This window comes from Gadus morhua, chromosome 1, assembly GCF_902167405.1.
Source record: "Gadus morhua chromosome 1, gadMor3.0, whole genome shotgun sequence".
Classification (NCBI taxonomy): domain Eukaryota; kingdom Metazoa; phylum Chordata; class Actinopteri; order Gadiformes; family Gadidae; genus Gadus; species Gadus morhua.
Window position 1 is genome coordinate 23,824,896 of NC_044048.1, and position 20,821 is coordinate 23,845,716.

Sequence of the window (20,821 nt, forward strand, 5' to 3'; positions counted from 1 at the left end):
TCAACATGTGTTTATGTGGGAATGATAGTGGCCTTTGTTCACGATAGGGACTTCCACATAGCTTAGAGCAGATCATGGGAGATGTGCATGAAATAAGGAGTATCACTGACCGAACCACATAATCCCACACGGCCCAATCCCACACACTGAAGGGATTTAATCCGGTGCACATTCTGTCTTTGTAGGGATGTGGGACACAACCAAAAAACATTAGCCGGATGAAAACCATTAATAAAATCATCAAAATCCCTTCTAGAAAGTCAGATGACTCAGGCGTCGTTAGCATACGCTCCGCGTCGTGAGGCGACACCCTGTACTGTCGGCAGCGGCGCTGGGGGGTGTGGACGGACCCAGAGATTAAACGCCATCGGCTCAAGCACGGTACAGGTACGTCTAAAAGCCCAGTGTAAAGAGGCCAGGCCGCTGGGTGTTACCCAATGCCTCTCAGTTAGGGGCTGGTGCTGTGGGTCACTGCCAGGTCAGCCGCTCAAAACAATCACCGCCAGATGGAGGTGCTGTCGGCGTCGTCACGGAGGACATTTAGAGGGGGTTTGCACATGGGATTTGGACAGGTTTCTGAGGGCTACGAGGACAAAAAGGATTGCTGGTTCCCACTCGCTTGCTAAACATGGTGACAATGGTATGCTCACTGTATGACTGTTTTTTTTTTTTTTTACATCTGGCCTTGCTCATGATGTGCAAAGTTAAAGGCCCAGGAAGTCAGAAAGTTATGATCCAGGCTCAGATACCTGGTATGATATGTTATGCTACTTACATGCACTTATTCCACTGAAGATACCATACTCGGCCCAATAAATCGGCCCAATGCTTAACAGTTAAACCGCCTATGGGTATGGCTTAACCTTTCTTAATAGCACCCAATGTTCTACTGAGCACAGCATGGATACAATACACACTACAGGCAAGACTAAGGGCACAATATTTTACCAGTAATAAATACAAGGCAAAATGACACGAGTTAAAACAGATAGAGAGATACACACATTGGTACATTATGTAATAAAGGGATTAGACATAAAAGCAAGCAACTGTGCTGTATTTGGATATCTAGGGCAACTTAAAATATGATAAAATGTCACACTTTGTGGCTGCATGACCACCCGAAAATCGAATAAACAAATATTATATATATATATTACATACATATATAGAGAGAATAATCGAAAGTAGCAATACTTCGATTATTAAGTCACAACTATCATATAATGTCACAACTTTTCAACAATGCCCAGAGGAAAGCAATATCCAGGAATCCATACAGAAAGATTCACAGTAACATGTGATGGCCCAGTAACTCCCCCCAACACAAGAAACAGCATATCACCGAAATATGCATGCATGCAATGCGTTAATATAACGGTTATATGTTTAACTAGAACAAACAGACATTCGTAGAACCTGGCCACACCTCCAGATATGCTGTTCATATCCTATTATATGAAATGTTTAAATCAGAATAACGGAGTCGATTCAGGGAAACGTTTAGAACACTTTTCTACCAGAGATGACCACGAATTTGCCAAGAACAAGAGGAACGAATGATGAACTTATCCTTAAGCAAGACAGTGAAAAAAGGACAACAATATAAGCATTTCCAATGGAATCATATTCCAAATCTCAATCGGTTAGAGCGGTGGTATTGTACAGCCCCGCGTTTTAGCTGCTACACGGTATGTGTGTGTGTGTGTGTGTGTGTGTGTGTGTGTGTGTGTGTGTGTGTGTGTGAGAGTGAGTGTGTGTGTGCAACACCCCTTCACCACCATGTTGTCCTACGACGGGGCTGCGCGCACAGCTTTTGGTGTACGTGGGCCGTATCCGCAACCAAACGCTCGACAATGCCCCACGTTATTGTGTGATTGAATTACATGTCAAATCAAAGAAATCCGGTCTGCCAACCCCGAACCGTTCCGATGTTAGGCAGCTGTCTTTCTCAGGGCTGAGGAAAAGCGGCGATGAAAAGGCTTTGAACGCCATCTTGTTGGTTGCAGCTGCTCAGGCCCTGAATACAGGAACCCATTCATTCGGAGAGGCGGAGGGATCGGGCACACTGGCGACATGAATTCATCTTTGTGGACTCGCAAAATACAAATAGCTCTTTTCAGACAAACGACAAACTTCTGACGTGACTAAGATATCAGAGACGATCTGCTATGAATTCGCCCAACGCACCCACAGACCATATTACAATAGTCATTTCTCTCAGCGATTTCCCCTCGGTGCCAGAGAACGGCAATGCTGCTGCTACCTGCCGACAGCCTTCGTGCTTATTAAAAAACAACCTTCCCTATCTGGCAGGCCTTTCTAGTGATTTATCAGCAGTTATCTTATGCACACTTAAGATCTTTGGTTGTGAAACAGTGTGACCAGTAGGTATCGGTCTCCCCCTCTAAGCTCGACCATAAACCACAACGGGCCCATGGCTGCTCAGGTATCCGCGCAAACACACCTCTCCGCAAGCCGGTCTCGAGATAAACAGATTGGAGGAATCCAATTAGAAACACACCTTCGTGTCTTATTACGAGTCAGAGGGCCAAATGAGGCACAATTGGATTTAAAACCAACACTTGTGTACTAAAACAAGCCCCGCTTCAGACCCACGTCCAAATCACTACATTTCTATGGCGCTTCGACGACTAGTTTTGGGCGGATTTGGGTGATAGTATGAACGCTGTCACTAATCGCTTTAGAGCAGTGTAAAACATCCACAAGACCGAGCTCCACGGTGAGCCATTTCCCGGTTGGACACTCAACCGAGAGAGATAGAAGTGCTGCATTGTCAACCCCCGGTACTAAACCCAACCACCAGTCTTGTAACATTAGTGAAATAGGACGGTGAATAACCATATCCTCAGCTTTTGCAATCCTCAGGATGAACCCATTCGCCCGACTAACCCCTTCCTAAACTGTGTGGCCAAGCGCCGTGTACGCGGTGCGAGGAACCACGTTACGTAAAGTCTCTGACGGCTCTCATACTTCATGTTCCGCGGAGCGTTTTTAACAGTCTGTCAGACCACCGTATAGCTGGGGATACAGACGAATATGTGTTGTATTTAAACGACCGAGGTCGGGGTGGACCCACACCCAGCTCGGCCTGGCTAACTTGTGCGGAGTGTCTCCTGTGAAGAGGGGGTGGAGGTGGTGTTGACTCTGGGTGGTGGAGAAGTGGCCATTTTTACACTCCCTTCGTTGTCATTTGCATGATGCTACAGTTTCCATGTGTGGAACGAAACAAACCATTTACATAACTAGGTGGTGTGCTGGTAAATACCCCACTGGCACTGATATTTCCCTGTGTCGCTTTGGTGGGGTTGTTTCGGAAGGAAAACAAGTTAAAGCAGGGCAAATCTGCTTACTTTGGGAGTTAACTAGCATCAGGAACCAGCAGACCACTAACAGTTACTGACCTGCACCCTTATATGTAGTACATCCATGAAGTTTAGATATTAGTCATAAAGGGTAAAAAATAAAACGGGGAGATAACGGCTAGGTAGTGTTAAAACATAAGTCAAAGTGAAAACTCAGTGGATCCCGGACATTAAGGTGTGCTAGTTGCAGCTAACTTGGATGGCTGTCATTAACTAACATGAGCGATAACTGAGTGCTCGCTGGGGAGAGGGGAAAGCTGGTTTATAATGTTAATCCGTGATACTGTGATGTTGTACAGGGAAGAGTCCATCTCAAATTATTATTGGATTAACATTTGGTTTTAAGCCCTTTACTTTGCATCCAGTAGAAGATAACAGGGCCCCCCACCCCCACCCCCCACATACTCTTTGACAGCAACGACTTGGTAGCAACAAGCTAACGATAGCAAGCTTCTGAGCGGGCAAGGGACCCAACTCGACCCCGCTGGAAGCCCCTCTGCCCGGGCTGGAGCTTCAAGCAGACCCCGCCGGCCCGCACATATAGTCGACACAACACTTTCTCACCAAGTATCTTGAATTGTCTTACCCGCTTTCACTCAAGGGTATCCGTCGTTTATATCACATTGACTGGAAACAGCAAAGATCGACTCTCGTCTCTCCTACTAGCACAGATTTAGCCAGTGAGCTATCGAGGAGCGGCACTCCCCGATCCCAGTTTCGATCCGCCGAGGGTGAGACACACACCGGCACAGAGGCGCAGAGATGAAGAGGGGGGATTTTTTCACACACAATTTAAGACGTTTTCTTCTTCTGCAAAAGTTCACCTTTCCCGAACTTGTAAGTGTTCTTTCAATTCAGAGCAACCTATTTCCAGTCTGAAATCCTTCTCGTCTTTCCCACCGTCGTCCCCCTGTTTCTTCCTTCACACCAGTATCTCAGACGCTTCCTGCGGCCATCAAACAGCAGAGATGGGCGCGGCGGTAACCCTGCTCTCAGCTCCGGGAAACCCCACGTTACGCAAGCGTCATAACGCACGGCAAGGGTCGGCGACCACTCCACATCGGATCATTATACTGGGAAATAGTGCCACCTTTGGCAAAGCTTTTACACTTTTTAAAACATTTACCCTACCACTACAACAAACCTCAGTCCCGTTTTTGCTACCGTTGATGTGAACAACATCCCTGACTTTGACATTGTCTGGAGAATAGTTGTATTGGTTATGTAATAGATAGGCCTAAATTATTACATCTCTCATACAATGTAGGTGTCATTATGGAGGAAGTAGAAAGTAGTTATTGTTGGGAATGTGCGTGTCAAGTTGGAACGGCGTATGATTTGCAACTCAAATAAAATCCTGGTGGAATTTGCCTACTGAACACTAACTGGACAATTGGCAAATGCAAATAATCTATAACAACCTATATAGTGTTTCATTCCTAAACAAGGAACCATTGGTTTACTTAACCAATATAATTAACATGAACTCTGATGCGGACACACTCATATTCAACATCAACTTCTTTGATGGAATATTAGGCATTGTTATAAGGAATATCTCTTGTTGATCGGCTCAAAACTAGGTTGCCAGGATACCTTTCCACAATAGGCCTCCTCCCAGAGGATGACTGAGTGCCCTTGGGCTTAGGCATTACTTGACGACCTCGAACACTGTGACCCCGCCTTTGACCCCTGGGACCGACGCAGTTACATTGGGTCTAAAGTGAACAATACCTTCATAAGCTTCATAATGACACCGCCATGAGGATGGAAGGGATGATGACAGCCAGAAATGTTAAGTTGATAGATGTGTGATTTTCGTTGTTGTTGTTGTTGTTGAAATGTCGTGGTTGTTGTTGTTTTGTATTCAATAATTGTGAGGGTAAGAAATATGAACATGATTCAATATACCCATTTGGATCTATATCAAACCAAATCTTTATGTTTTGAGAAAATAGCAGTACACAATTACTGTAACAAGCAGGATCAGTTCATAAAATAAAGTCTAAATAAAGTTCTGGTTGGGTTGACCCTAGAGTGTTTGCATAGTAGGAGCAGCAGCATATGTCTGTGTTTATCTGCAAGTGATGTACAGCCCTACCCCTCATGTCTAGCTCATGAATAATCATATCCCTAAATAATCCCTCCCAAGGATGATGGCACAGATCTCTGTTGGGCTCAGTTCCGTTCAGTGGAAGTATAATGATGCATTTCTACTCCTCCAGAATAAAAGCCCTACTTCCAGGCACATCAAAAAAGTAAAGCAAAATGTAATTTCACATCAAGACAATACCTAACACATTGAAATGCACCAGTAACCCATTCCACATGAGAAACACATGATTACATCTGAACTCATCTCAGGGTGTGTGAGTGTGCGTGTTCTTCAGAGTCTGCTCAGGGATTTGCTGAGTGATGGGGAAAGGGGGTTGCCATGGCTACGCCCTCGCCCGTCTGCACACGTTGCTTTGCAACGGCGAGACTGTTCTTTGCCTCTGGGGGGGTGTCACCCATCATCACATCCTGGAGTTAGAATAAGGGAAATAAAGAACAAGGGTCACTTTTACTCATAAATGTATCGATTACAATATGTCCGTCCCTCCAGAGGCCATGACTTTGACCTGAGCAGACAAACAAAAGTGCATGTCAGGGGAATGCTAGCGACAAAGCACGACCACACGTCCGTCCGTCCATCCCCCCGTCCGTCCCCTATGCCAACTGTAACCACACAGGACAGGCTTAAGTAGCCCTCTCACATACGCAATAACACATGGGGTCAGACAGCCAATCGGATTAAAGCAAACTACCAGAACAGAGTGGGAAAAGGGTTGTGAAATATGAAAACTAATACTCCCGCTTGTGTTTCATAGGACGGAGAGTGACATTACATTAGGCTAAGCTCATAATGACCTTGGCTTTTATAGGCAGGTTGAGGCTGATGCTAATCTGATTTAGTGTAATCTGTTTCAATCTGTGATAAATGCTTACCGCATGTATCTCTCCCAGATCCTGTTGGCCTTCACTAGCATTACTGACATCTGCCGCTCATACACACAGGGGTATGGGGAGGGAGAGCGAGAGGAGAGAGAGAGACACACAAACACACAAAACCATCACAAAATAATACTAGGTTTTCATAATTCCCCTATGATGTTTATGTATTGTCTATTCATATTGTAATATAAATACTTTTATAAAGAATTATAAATGTTCACATCATCAAATTTCAAATACTTGAATGTGTTTTTTTTTATAACTTTACTTCAGATAAACTTCCCGCTAATTTAAAGAAAGCCAAAGTAGATTAACTATTTCAGGATAGCCAGTGTACAACAGAGTAGAACATCTCTTCAGAGGTGGATTTGGTTGTTCTAATTACTATGATATAGACATGATGGACATTTTTTTAAGTTGAAAGTCTTGCTGTTTTCTGTACTCTCAAAATTTACCTACAGCAGCTTCAAGAGAAAGACAGGGATAACTCAATTTATTTTGAGGAGTAGTTTAAAACCATGAATACCGTCTCCTAACCCTTTTTCTATGTACATGAATCAAAGTGCTGCGTTCTAAGAGTATAGCGTTTGACTAAATCAACACTCTACACACTACACACTAGCTAATTGATTCAAAAAACAAACACAGACCATGGGAACTGTGTAAATATCCTTGAGAAGGTAAAATGCAGTTTATCTTCAGTACATTGAGCAGGTAAACAAGACACTCATTACATTTGACTAGTCCAACATTGGTTAAGGAAGAACCTAGGATCCTTATGCAAACCAAGAAATATAGAGGCCGAAAGGTCCTCAAACTATTCCAGTGAGAAGATATCGAGTTGTTTTATTTCAAAGTTACTTATTTTACTTGATTCTGGCCACCACGGTAAATGGGCACAATTATATAGGTGATATTATGTTGGCACGTTTCATAAATAAATCCTCCTCACCTCTTTTGTACGTGTATACAAATACAATCACCTCACTAGAAGCAGCACAACGGGCACCGCCAGCCTCCACAGTGGCTGACAAACCCTTAAGAACAGAACAGCAGCTTCCTTGTACAGTTTATTTTCACTGCGCTCAACTACGCCATCTGCTGGTCAAATATGGTCTATACACACACAAACGCTGAACACCAGTTTCCAGCAGAGAAGAGCAGCCTCTACAATGATGTCTACAGGTGCTGGTCATATTATTAGAATATCATGAAAAAGTTGATTTATTTCATTAATTCCATTTAGAAAGTCAAACCTGTAGAATGTATACATTCATTCCAAACAGACTGATACATTATAAGTGTTTTTTGCCAAAAAGAAGATGATTATAGCTGACAACCAATGAAAACCCTAAATTCAACATCTCAGAAAATTAGAATATGGTGAAAAGGTCAGATTTTGAAGACACCTGGTGCCACACTCTAATTAGCTAACTAACTCAAAACACCTGGAAAAGCCTTTAAATGGTCTCTCGTTTTGATTCTGTATGACACACAATCATGGGGAAGACTGCTGACTTGACAACTGTCCAAAAGATGACCATTGATACTTTAAAGAAGGAGGGCAAGACACAAAAGGTCATTGCCAAAGAGGTTGGATGTTCCCAGAGCTCTGTGTCCAAGCACATTAATAGAGAGGCGAAGGGAAGAAAAAGATGTAGTAGAAAAGAGAGTACAAGCAAGAGGGATAAACGCGCCCTGGAGAGGATTGTCAAACAAAACCGATTCAAAAATGTGGGGGAGATCCACAAAGAGTGGACTGTAGCTGGAGTCAGTGCTTCAAGAAGCACCACACACCGACGTATGCAAGATATGGGCTTCAGCTGTCGCATTCCTCGTGTAAAGCCACTCTTGAATAAGAGACAACGTCAAAAGCGTCTCGCCTGGGCTCAAGACAAAAAGGACTGGACTGCTGCTGAGTGGTCCAAAGTTATGTTTTCAGATGAAAGTAAATTTTGTATCTCCTTTGGAAATCAAGGTCCCAGAGTCTGGAGGAAGACAGGAGAGGCACAGAATCCACGTTGCCTGAAGTCCAGTGTAAAATTTCCACAGTCAGTAATGGTCTGGGGTGCCATGTCATCTGCTGCTGTTGGTCCACTGTGTTTCCTGAGGTCCAGGGTCAATGCAGCAGTCTACCAGGAAGTTTTAGAACACTTTATGCTGCCTGCCGCGGACCAACTTTATGGAGGTGACGATTTCATTTTTCCAACATGACTTGGCACCTGCACACAGTGCCAAATCTACCAGTACCTGGTTTAAGGACCATGGTATCCCTCTTCTTGATTGGCCTGCAAACTCACCTGACCTTAACCCCATAAAAAACCTATGGGGTATTGTGAAGCGGAAGATGCGAGATGCCAGACCCAACAATGCTGAAGAGCTGAAGGCCACTATTAAAGCAACCTGGGCTCTCATAACACCTGAGGAGTGCAACAGACTGGTCGACTCCATGCCACGCCGTATTGCTGCAGCAATTCAGGCAAAAGGAGCTGCAACTAAGTATTGATTGCCATACATGCTGAAACTTTCCATGTTCATACTTTTCAGTTGGCCCACATTTCTAAAAAATCATTTTTTGTACTAGTCGTAACTAATATTCTAATTTTCTGAGATACTGAATTTGGGATTTTCAGTAATTGTCAGTACTAATCATCCAAATTAAAAGAAATAAACATTTCAAATATATCACTCTGTGTGTAATGAATTGATATAATATGTAAGTTTCACGTTCTGAATATAATTACTGAAATAAATCAACTTTTTCATGATATTCTAATAATTTGACCAGCACCTGTATGTAAAAATAAAAACAGAAATGGAATCAATGTATATATTGCCTACGATGTCTTCACATGATAGCCAGGAAGATCTATAAGAAGCATATGTTACAAAATTTTCAAATAGTTGTTTATGTAAATAATCTAGCCAGTTTTACACCATCATTTTTTTAGGAATTTATTTCAAATATATACATTTTTGAAAATACCTTTATAAATTAAAGTATTCTAAAATAAAAAAAACATCTTACTCCTATCTTTATCATAGATATATACATAGAGACTTATAGACAAATATTTCACTGTCAAAGGCTAGCAATGCAATCATAGAGAAAACTGAGAAAAAAGACTTTGTTTTACACATTTCCGGAAAAAATATGTACAGATATATTTATTATATATTACATTATATATGTATATATGCTATGAACATGTAGTGATATTATGCATTTCTTTGTAACATTTTTTTTATTGATTATTATTATTTATTTCTTTTAAATGGTGGTTTCTCTTTTTAAAGGTTTGGCTGGTTGTGAAGATGCTGGTTGTCCTATTTAAACGATGAAGTCGCCGCTTACTATTGGTCAGTGTGTGGTTAACCCCTCTCCTGATTGGCTTCTGGGGAGTCTGATGTGGATGCCAAGGCCAGCATTGTGACCCGATACACCTCTGTCTCATCTCCCTTCAGCGTGAGAGACGCACTCTCCTGCACCACCTCGTAAGGCTACACACAGACACAGACACAGACACAGACACAGACACAGACACAGACACAGACACACACACACACACACACACACACACACACACACACACACACACACACACACACACAGACACACACACACACACACACACACACACACACACACACACACACACACACACACACACACACACACACACACACAATTTAGGCTTAGAATGAGATTCAAAGTATTACACAGGAAGCAGGCCCATCCAATCAAAACAATTGAATCTATCTGTAATCACTGCACTGCTACCTTGTGTCCACTAGGGGGAGTCCATGAGACGGTGATGACCCGTGTGTGGCCCGGTTCCACTGTCCCCCTGCTGGGTTCGATGCTGAAGCCTCTCTGCTGGAGGGCCGTGAGACCGTCCCAGTGGAACTCTCCGTTCTACAAGGCAGGGCAGTGATTGGACAGAAAAGTAACATGGGTGGAGCTGGGAGTGAGTAGGAGCTGTCAAGGCAGAGAGGTCAAGGCTCAGTTAAAGAAACACACAAAGCGTGAAGTCAACGCTCTTGATGTATGCATGATATGGACAAAATAAACATCACACAACGGACGAGGCAGTTAAGCACTCATTGTATGAGTTGAGTCTTCAAGAATTGAAAAAAATGAGGTTTGTATATCAGAATGTTTTTTTTTTTTTTTTTTTTTTTTTTTTGTTGGGAGGACCCAAGAGAGTTGTAATCCTAAATCCTAAATCGTACGTAAATAAACTGTTACCAGTCCTAGTCCTAGGCTAAAAGGTTGTTGGCCATGTCTCTCATCAGAAACGCTGTGGCAGTTTCCACAATTTCTCCCGAGTCGCCATAATGTTTTCTTTTTTTCAAGATTTATGACCAAAAAATTACCAACACGTCTTACTATCAAAACAATCACTAACAAAACGCCTCCAAAGTGGAGGCGTCGATGTGGTGTAACCTCACGAGGTACAAGCTCTACAGGTGCTCGACACTGACCAGACACAAGATGGCCGCTCTTTAAACTGTAAAGGTGGGGAAACAAAATCCACCGAGAAAAACATTATCTTCCGCGCCATGAACTCAAAACACCAAAAATGTATATAATAAACCATGTTTCTTGACAATGTATTAATCTTATTAATCCTGTTTATCGCTGAATGATGAAACCAGTGCAAAACACTGTCCCCATGAACCAGCCGTTCTCCATCACGGGGGGTGTACCTTCTTCAGGGGCTGGGCCTGGCGGATGCAGCCCACCGTGAGCTCCCTGACGGCGGGCTGGGGGCCCCGGTCGGCGTGGGGGTCTGCCTTCAGGGTCAGCAGGACTGGGGTGCTGGGACCTAACACACAGAGAGAGAGGAAGGGGAGAGCAGTCCTCACACAAAGCTCATCCTCATGGTCGCCACCACGCCGTGTGGGACCCAGAGCGCGGGGGCCAAAATGGCCCCTGTCACATTTTGATAAAAGATTGGAGAAAAAGTGAGAGAGGAACAGACATCGACGCACACACACACACACACACACACACACACACACACACACACACACACACACACACACACACACACACACACACACACACACACAGAGAGAGAGAGAGAGAGAGAGAGAGAGAGAGAGAGAGAGAGAGAGAGAGAGAGAGAGAGAGAGAGAGAGAAAGAGACAGACAGACAGTCAGCGAGAGAGAGACAGACAGACAGACAGACAGACAGACAGACAGACAGACAGACAGACAGATAAAAACAGAGAGAGAGAGAGGGAGAGAGAGAGAGAGAGAGAGAGAGAGAGAGAGAGAGAGAGAGAGAGAGAGAGAGAGAGAGAAACAGACGGACAGACAGACAGACAGACAGACAGACAGACAGACAGAGAGAGAGAGAGAGAGAGCGAAACAGACAGACAGACAGACAGACAGACAGACAGACAGACAGAGGGAGAGAGCCCTACCTGGGAGTTGGGGACTCCTGGGTCCTGGCTGTGGAAGGTAGTCTTGGGGTGGTCCGCCCAGAGTGTCTCCTCCGTGGAGGTACATGGTGCTGGAGACGCAGGCCCCCCTCAGGTCCAGCTCACACACTACAGTCTGAGACACACAGGGGACGCCTGTACTCCTCACACACCACAGTGCACCCGGAGAGTACATCTGGACTACATACGTGATGTACGCAGTCAGGCTTATAATACGGTTTCTGTAAACAGTGAGTGGGTTTCTGTTGAGGGAGAATACTGTGGGTCCAGTTACCTTGTTGAAAAGCTCCACCGTCAGTCTGTCTGCGTAGCGGACTGACGGGTGGTCCGGCTGGAAGCTGACGGTCAGGTCCTGGCTCTCCCCCGCACCGACAGCACCCCCTGCTGGTGTCACGCTGAACACACACAGCCCACTGTGGTTTTGGGGGCCTGGTACAAGAGGGATTTGGGATGTATACAACACACTGGTTTAGAAAAGGGTTTTAAACCGGCAAATGGTACTTTGAAAGACACTTTTGAGGCAGTTTTTGTTTCATTATTATTATTTTTTTAATAATTATTCACACAACTATTTACGCAACTCTTAATTCATAACCAATATAGTCCAAAATTGCATCAATAACGTTAAACTTGTTATCATGAGCCATAGATCTAACCATCACACTCACTACCAGGCCTTTATCAATCATACACACTTCCTTACTCTCTCACAAATGCACACAATGCACCCTGTACATCAGGCCTATTCAACTAGCGGCCCGCGGGCCGAATACGGCCCTTCTTATTTATTTTCTGGCCCGCAAGAGGTTGCGTGTCCAAAATATGTAAGGTCAAAAATTGTTATCATGATGCAATTAGAAGTGAAAAAGAAAGGAATGCGTCTGCTTTATTCCATTTAGCAGTTCTATATATATTAAGTTAACACTACTTTAAGTACGATTTACTTAATTAGATTAATTGACATTATAAGTTTTGTATGTGCGGCCCATGAACCACCAGTAGTTTTCCTTTTTGGCCCACTTGTTAAGCAGGTTGAATAGCCCTGCTGTACATAGTGTGCATTCAGCACACTCAGCAAAATAGCTTTCAGTGCAGGAAACGCATGCAGAGCGCAGCACAGTGAACCATTCATGCCTGGTCACACCTCAGCAGTCACAGCCGGAACCCCCGCTGGCATCACCCTTTAACACACTGAATCACCAGCAAAATAATCACGGTACCACCACAGGAAGTCCCACCCGCTGTTGGAAGGGGGTTGTTGGGGTCGGACTCACCCACGATGGGCCGGGATTCGGGGTACCCCTGGAGAAGGACAGCCAGGCGGTCCTCTGTGCTAGGGGGCCCTAGGCTGGCCTGCAGGACGCTGTAGCGCACCTCCACGGACGAACGGTTCTTCAGCTGAGGGGAGAGAGAGGACAGCCTTCCAGTGCTGCGCAGAAACATCGGTGTCGTTCTTTTCACCGTAGTTAATAATAATAATACATTTTATTTGTAAAGCACTTTACATTCGAAAATCTTAAAGTGCTACAGAGCTTAAGAGAGAAAAGAGGTCTTGAGGGTTTGTTTAAAAACAGTTGAGCGCTGCATGCAGCACCCACCTAATTACCTGTGTACTAGAATAGGTAGGCTGTGGACATTGGGAATCGAACCCAGTAGCTTTCAGTCCACCCTACTCACTGCACTATCACTCCCGTCATGAACCCACCCCACAGACAACCCCCCCCCCCCCACCCCCCCCAGGGCCCTACACGGGCGTGTCTCCTCACCTTCAGGACCCGCGAGGCGGCGCCCTCCTTCTGCAGCACGTAGCCAAAGTCCAGCAGACCACCGCCGGGCCCGGCTCCGACCGCATCGCCGTCAGGGCAGCAGCAGGTGAGCAGAGGCTCCACCCCCTCCCCGCGCAGCGTCACCTCCAGGGTCATGCCCCGGCACTTCACCTCCAGGGTCTCACAGTGCTGCAAGGGGGAGGAGTCACAGTGAGAGGGGGGCCGTCCCCATGAGCAGGGTGTCCCTCCCCTCGCCCCGCGCCCTGGTGCAGGGCGTCCAGGAGAGTAGGAGTGGGGAGGAGGGGGTTGGACTCCCAGACCAAAGGTTCTGACCTCAATGTCTGCAAGTCTCACTGTAGGTACCTTAAAGCTAGCGGAGAAATACATAAAGACACCTAACCTCCTTTAATACTCCTAAAGTGCTCTGGATTAGAGTGGTTAGAGAGTTTAAACAACTAGAGCGGGTCCGTGCTGGGTTTGGGGCAGTAGTCACCTACCCTCTTGCCCAGGGCAGGCTTAAATCACCTACCCTCTTGCCCAGGACGGGGTTAAGTCACTTACCCTCTTGCCCAGGACAGGGTTAAGTCACTTACCCTCTTGCCCAGGACAGGGTTAAGTCGCTTACCCTCTTGCCCAGGGCGGGCATAAGTCACCTACCCTCTTGCCCAGGACGGGGTTTAAGGTCATCTACCCTCTTGCCCAGGTTGGGGCAGTAGTCACCTACCCTCTAGCCCAGGGCGGGGAAGAAGTCACCTACCCTCTTGCCCAGGGAGGGGCAGAAGTCACCTACCCTCTTGCCCAGGGCGGGGTTAAAGGTCACCTACCCTCCTTGCCCAGGGCGGGGTTAAAGGTCACCTACCCTCCTTGCCCAGGGCGGGGTTAAAGGTCACCTACCCTCTAGCCCAGGGTGGGGTTAAAGGTCACCTACCCTCTGGCCCAGGACGGGGTTAAAGGTCACCTACCCTCTCGCCCAGGGCGGGGTTAAAGGTCGCCTACCCTCTAGCCCAGGGCGGGGTTAAAGGTCACCTACCCTCTTGCCCAGGACGGGGTTAAGTCACTTACCCTCTTGCCCAGGACGGGGTTAAGTCACTTACCCTCTTGCCCAGGGCGGGCATAAGTCACCTACCCTCTTGCCCAGGACGGGGTTTAAGGTCACCTACCCTCTTGCCCAGGTTGGGGCAGTAGTCACCTACCCTCTAGCCCAGGACGGGGCAGAAGTCACCTACCCTCTTGCCCAGGGAGGGGCAGAAGTCACCTACCCTCTTGCCCAGGGCGGGGTTAAAGGTCACCTACCCTCTAGCCCAGGGCGGGGTTAAAGGTCACCTACCCTCCTTGCCCAGGGCGGGGTTAAAGGTCACCTACCCTCTTGCCCAGGGCGGGGTTAAAGGTCACCTACCCTCTAGCCCAGGGCGGGGTTAAAGGTCACCTACCCTCTAGCCCAGGGTTGGGTTAAAGGTCACCTACCCTCTGGCCCAGGACGGGGTTAAAGGTCACCTACCCTCTAGCCCAGGGCGGGGTTAAAGGTCACCTACCCTCTTGCCCAGGGCGGGGTTAAAGGTCACCTACCCTCTTGCCCAGGGCGGGGCAGAAGGCCAGCAGCAGCGGGAACCTCCCTCCGGGGGGAAGGCGTCTCAGAGCGTTGAGGAGGAGGAAGGGGCCCCCGGGGTCCAGCAGGGAGGACCTCAGCTGGGACAGGGGTCAAGGGTCAATGACAGGACAGGGGGTGGGGGGGGGCAGGGCTGTGGAGACAACAGCTCCTACAACCAAACAGCTCCTATCTTTGAAGCTTGTATTATTATTTTTAAAATCCATACGTAGCAAACTCCTTTTTTATTTTTTGCAAAAAAGAATAGATTATATCAATGTGTCTGACCTCTGCCTTTTGCTCCTCTGCAACCAATCAAAACACCTGCGTTGGCATATATCTGCAGATAAGGATACATCCAAAGACTCCTTGGAGATGTTCTGAATAGTCAGCTTATGGACAACCTTTTGTCCTTCAAAGAAATCAGAAAGCAAAGATTAAAAAGCTGTAAACACCGAGTCAATTGGATGAAAAAAATGCTTGCGTCATGGGAATGATGTAACACTTCACAACGGACCCAAGGCCGCTTGCTGGAAGTCGATTGCGTTCTGGCCGTTATTTGAAATGACCACTAGAGGGGGCTGTACAGCAGGACAATGCAGCTCCAAGAAAAGCGTATTCTGGGGACTGGAGGGAAGAAATAAAATGCAAATTAACCGTCCGAATTGGATAAATATAAACTTTTCTTTGAACATAATACTATGATTGCCATCATCTTCATGGTTAAAGGGAAGGGCGAATATTATTATTAATATTGTCAGACTCTAAGGTGATACTGGTGTGTGTCCAGTCCAGAGGGTGGGCGTCCCGCGGCACGGCGTTACCTCCACGCCGCCTGGGCCTGGGGGTCGTCCGCGGGGAGGTCTCCGTCCGACACGAAGCACGGGACCACGTAGCGTCGCAGGCGGCCGGGGAAGGAGTAGAGCAGCGCCGCCCGGCCGGCCTCGTAGGCCTCAGACCTGGGAGAACGCCACGGATCATCAACCAGAGCACTCACACACACGCTCACACACAGCCAATAAGGCATCAACAACGACACACACAGACACACACACACACACACTCACACACACGCTCACATACAGCCAATAAGGCATGAACAACGACAGACACAGACACAGACACACACACACACACACACACACACACACACACACACACACACACACACACACACACGCACATACACACACACACACACACACACACACACAGACTTACACACAAAGCATCATCAACTCACACACACAAACACTAACACACAAACAGGTTTATATACGATGCATCAACAACAACAACACACACACACACACACACACACACACACACACACACACACACACACACACACACACACACACACACACACACACACACACACACACACACACACACACACACACACACACACACACCACAAACACACACAAGAGCTCCCTGCTTGTACTAGACCTACGGTCAGGAGTCGTTGAGTCAAAGCGTGTGTGACAATAGTTACAGAAAAAAACACACCCATGTTCCAAGCAAATAAAGACAAAATGCTAGAACCTCTTCTAAATAATACTGCTGTGATATAATGCAGGAGTAACTTCAGTGCTTGGACTAAATCGAGTCATAAATATATCTCAAACTGTGAAATATTGAAGATGTGACTACATTATGTCATTTATATTTCAGTTTGATGTCATCGATGAAACTACAGAGGAAATAAGACAAGGGAAGTAATTCCTCTTCTTGTATGAACTGCACTTTGATATTGTAGTATTGAAATATGCAACAGTAACCCTTAAGCTATCTATTATTAACATTTAAATTCAGCACAGTAATGTTGGTGTAATCTTCAGACAGAATGCATCAAACGAGGTTCACGAGATCTCATTGCTCACAAGAGAGCGCCTTTGAGTCTTCCATGAACAGGCACAAACAGTGAAGAACCTCAGAATCACACCAACTAGCCATTGGCTTGTGTTTGCGTCTATTTTTGTTTCTAAGTTGACACTAGCAACCCACAGAATATTTCTGAACGCTTTAACGTTATAACAAAAGAAAATAATAACCAGGTGATTTAACATAAGCTGTGGTGATCATTTATTGGCAATAGTGCGTGCATCTATGTGGTATTCCTTTCGGCAGGGAGTCAAACACCCAAAGAGGTGTGTGTGTGTGTGTGTGTGTGTGTGTGTGTGTGTGTGTGTGTGTGTGTGTGTGTGTGTGTGTGTGTGTGTGTGTGTGTGTGTGTGTGTGTGTGTGTGTGTGTGAATGAGTGAGTGAGTGAGTGAGAGAGAGAGAGAGAGAGAGAGAGAGTGAGAGTGAGAGTGAGAGTGAGAGTGAGAGTGAGAGAGAGAGAGAGAGAAAGAGAGAAAGAGAGTCTTACCCCTCTTGTATGTCTTCAGGCCTGGGTGATGCAAGGTCTTCGGGTTCGGGGATTGGACTCTGCTTGACTTTTGTCTTAGCACTGGTAGCCGCTTTGGCTGAGGGCCGTGGCCCATTCTTACCATTCTTACCTGCTGGGAGCTCCTTGGAGTTCAGAGTAAGGAAATAAACACACACAAACATGCACACATAAAGTCACATGACCAAGCACGTACGGACACACATGCACAACCAGACGCACACATACACAAACAAACAATCAGATTTATTATGAGCGACAATCAACAACCTCAAATGAAACCAAGGGTATTAGATCTGAAGTATTGGTGCCAGGTAAAAAGGCAATAGGGGACACTGCCTGGCTCCCATTTCACCCAAACAGGCGCAGCGATGCACTTCACCAGTGATGATGTGGTGCCTGCGGTCTGGGGGCTAGTGTGTGCATATTAGGTGCCGAGTTGCATGGAGAGCCATGATGTGCATGATCAGTCTGATGTGTGGGTACTGGAACTGGGCCATAGATAGTGCCTCGCTAACTAGGATGACTCCTTGTCACCATGGAAACCACAGAGAAAACATTGTTTTTGAGGTATCTCGGTGGGAAGATTACATGGGCCCGAGACGGCCTGAGAGAAAAAAGAAGCGGGCGGGTTTCTGGTCTAAAAAAAGGGATGTCAGCGGTGCCTCTAGTTGCCATGGTAACCAGATCTTTATTTTTAGCTAACCAGGCTACGTTTAACCTCGTGTAAGCAGCACACTGCCACTGACTTACACGTGGTGACATGGCTCGTGGCTAACAGGCTCAGCGGATACATAAACAGCCCATCGCTATGCCCCTTTGTGTTTGGTGGCGTCCCACCTGGCTCTTACCTGGGGCCCCGATGCTTTCTCCGCCCGGCTCCTCTCCAGCTCCTGCCTGCGGAGGAGAACGGCTCGGTGGGCGATGCGAGCCGCCTCCTCCCTGATCTGCTGGTCTGACAGGCGGGGCCGGAACGACACCTGGAGCAGGCATTTCTAGAGAGAGAGAGAGCGAGAGATTGAGAGAGAGTGAGAGAGACAGAGAGAGAGAGACAGAGACAGAGACAGAGACAGAGAGAGAGAGAGAGAGAGAGAGAGAGAGAGAGAGAGAGAGAGAGAGAGACAGAGACAGAGACAGAGACAGAGACAGAGACAGAGACAGTCACCACCAGTAACTATACTTCATAGCCATCTTATAGCCCAAGCCACCATTGACTAAAATATGGAATTCCTTAAAACTCCCACACACGAGTAAAACCATAACATAAACCAAACTTAAAGACGCAAGGCGCTTGGTGTTCAGCAGAGGGCGCCAGAACATAAACAAACAACATCAGGCTGTGGCAGGGATTCTCCTCTCCCCGTAAACATGATTTAGAGAGCAGGGACCAGAGGGAGTTGGGCTGGGGTGTCCAACGGTATTACACTGGGAGTTAAGCTACTCACAGGCTGTAATAGAGCCCAAGTCCTCAAGCCTCAGGGCAGCGGCCATTATGTAATCGTTAATATCATGTTGTCAAGCTGCTTTTATCATAATTAAACACAGAGAGAGAAAGGAAAAACAAAACCTCTTGCTTGTTAATGAGAAATCAATTGTGTTGCCAGTACAGGATGCCGTTTTTTAATCAGATGTCCCTGTTGTCTTCTTCAATGTTTTGAGGAACCACTTTTTGAATTTAACATCAACCTTTGTTTTAAAGAGTTCCTATCCTCCGTTTGCTCGAATCCTCCTGGAAGCAATCTGCCTTGGCAGATTACGGTAGTCAAATAAACAGCAGGGGACTGTCATCAGTCTCTTCACCTCATTAAGAGAGCGAGAGACATGAGACGTCACGATTTGTGACGTCACAAGTGGAGCGATCCAATCACACATCAGCATGCAAATATACCAAACATCCTAATTTACATGAACTTTCAAATGTGTCATAAATATTTGGCCTGTTCAGCCCTTTGAGACTGTAATAGTGTCTAAGGGCTATACAAAAAAAATTATTAGACATGATTGACCTCATGGGGTTGTTTCTTAGTTTAAATAGACAACGGCATGGTCAATACTCATGACACCACTATGTGTGTTGTCTCAGTCAATTCAGATTAATCAACATCACAGCACCAACTCCACCTAAACTATAGCCTTAAGGTGGTCCAGATGAAGCAGGATAAATGGATGAACGAATGAATGAATTTGTGAATGAATGAACGAATGAAGTCATGCATTCACAAATTAATCAATAAACTCATTCATTCATTCATTTGTGAATCGGTGAATACCTCTCCGGGCAGCAGGCGGCCAGCCCTGGGCACCACGCTGATCTCAGACTCCTGGGGCGGGGAGAAGGAGAAGAGCCGGGGCCCCTTGGAGCCCGGGTGGCTGAGGTGCAGCGTGGCGACGGAGCCGTCCCCCAGGGCCGTGGCCCCGAAGCGCACCATGTGGTGGGACAGCTCCAGGGGGGGCCGGACCCCCAGGCCGCGGCACGCCAGGGGGAAATCCCTGGGGGGCAAGGCAGAAAAATAGAGGGGGAGGGGGGACGTTACTGACGGGGCAGATCGAACATCGTCATGGGGTTCACAAAGCACACAGGAGTGGATTCATGGGTATAAATTGGCTATAACAGCTAAACGATCTGTCACACCCATAACAAACAGTGGCCATCTTTCGAGACGTTTATTAAACCGATCTGTAAGTTAATTAAGTTAATTGAGTACAGATTCTCATTAAATAAAGAGGCGATCAGGCAGATTCAGCATTTCTTCACTGGCATTGGCTGTTAGATAAACCCCTACACACCGTGAGAACCAATCAGAGCCTCAGATCTGTATCTGACAGTGGTTCCAATTCCTGACGATCATACATGCTCTGATTCTTGGTATTTTATCAGTAGAAGAAGAATGAACACACAGAGAACCCCTCCCACTCATCCACAGTCCAGCATAAACACCTCATTGAGTAAGGTAAGGGATAAGAGGGGCTACCTGTTGATTCCGGACCGACAGGTCAAGGTGAACCTGTACTCCCTGGCCTTCCTCGCACTGAAGATTAGGTCCAGATCCACCGTCTCCAGGGGCAACAGCGTGCCAAAACCATTGTTGGGCTGCACCTCAAGGAACTAGAGAGAGAGAGAGAGAGAGAGAGAGAGAGAGAGAGAGAGAGAGAGAGAGAGAGAGAGAGAGAGAGAGAGAGAGCGAGAGAGAGGAAGTAAGAGAGAGAGAGAGAGAGAGAGAGAAAGAGAGAGAGAGAGGGGAGAGAG

At 46.5% G+C, this 20,821-nt stretch overlaps 2 protein-coding genes across 3 annotated transcripts in view; both read right to left on the reverse strand.

The window, feature by feature from the left end:
• Positions 1 to 4,386, reverse strand: part of LOC115543769 (guanine nucleotide-binding protein G(I)/G(S)/G(T) subunit beta-1) — a 31,836-nt gene extending 27,450 nt beyond the window's left edge. The window contains exon 1 of the mRNA XM_030356321.1: positions 3,973 to 4,386. The gene's annotated coding sequence lies outside the window, so the exon portion shown is untranslated. The remainder of the gene's footprint in view (positions 1 to 3,972) is intronic.
• Positions 4,387 to 9,180: 4,794 nt separating this feature from the next.
• Positions 9,181 to 20,821, reverse strand: part of cfap74 (cilia and flagella associated protein 74) — a 48,198-nt gene continuing 36,557 nt past the window's right edge. For both annotated transcript variants that reach the window (XM_030367855.1, XM_030367847.1), the window contains 15 exons: positions 20,547 to 20,680; positions 19,845 to 20,064; positions 18,426 to 18,569; positions 17,557 to 17,699; positions 16,007 to 16,141; positions 15,700 to 15,809; positions 15,539 to 15,594; positions 15,164 to 15,283; positions 13,598 to 13,786; positions 13,106 to 13,229; positions 12,106 to 12,260; positions 11,814 to 11,946; positions 11,091 to 11,209; positions 10,162 to 10,296; positions 9,181 to 9,881 (listed from right to left, as the gene is read on the reverse strand). In XM_030367855.1, the coding sequence (XP_030223715.1) occupies positions 9,753 to 9,881; positions 10,162 to 10,296; positions 11,091 to 11,209; positions 11,814 to 11,946; positions 12,106 to 12,260; positions 13,106 to 13,229; positions 13,598 to 13,786; positions 15,164 to 15,283; positions 15,539 to 15,594; positions 15,700 to 15,809; positions 16,007 to 16,141; positions 17,557 to 17,699; positions 18,426 to 18,569; positions 19,845 to 20,064; positions 20,547 to 20,680 (2,046 nt within the window). In that variant the 3' untranslated portion in view covers positions 9,181 to 9,752. The remainder of the gene's footprint in view (positions 9,882 to 10,161; positions 10,297 to 11,090; positions 11,210 to 11,813; positions 11,947 to 12,105; positions 12,261 to 13,105; positions 13,230 to 13,597; positions 13,787 to 15,163; positions 15,284 to 15,538; positions 15,595 to 15,699; positions 15,810 to 16,006; positions 16,142 to 17,556; positions 17,700 to 18,425; positions 18,570 to 19,844; positions 20,065 to 20,546; positions 20,681 to 20,821) is intronic.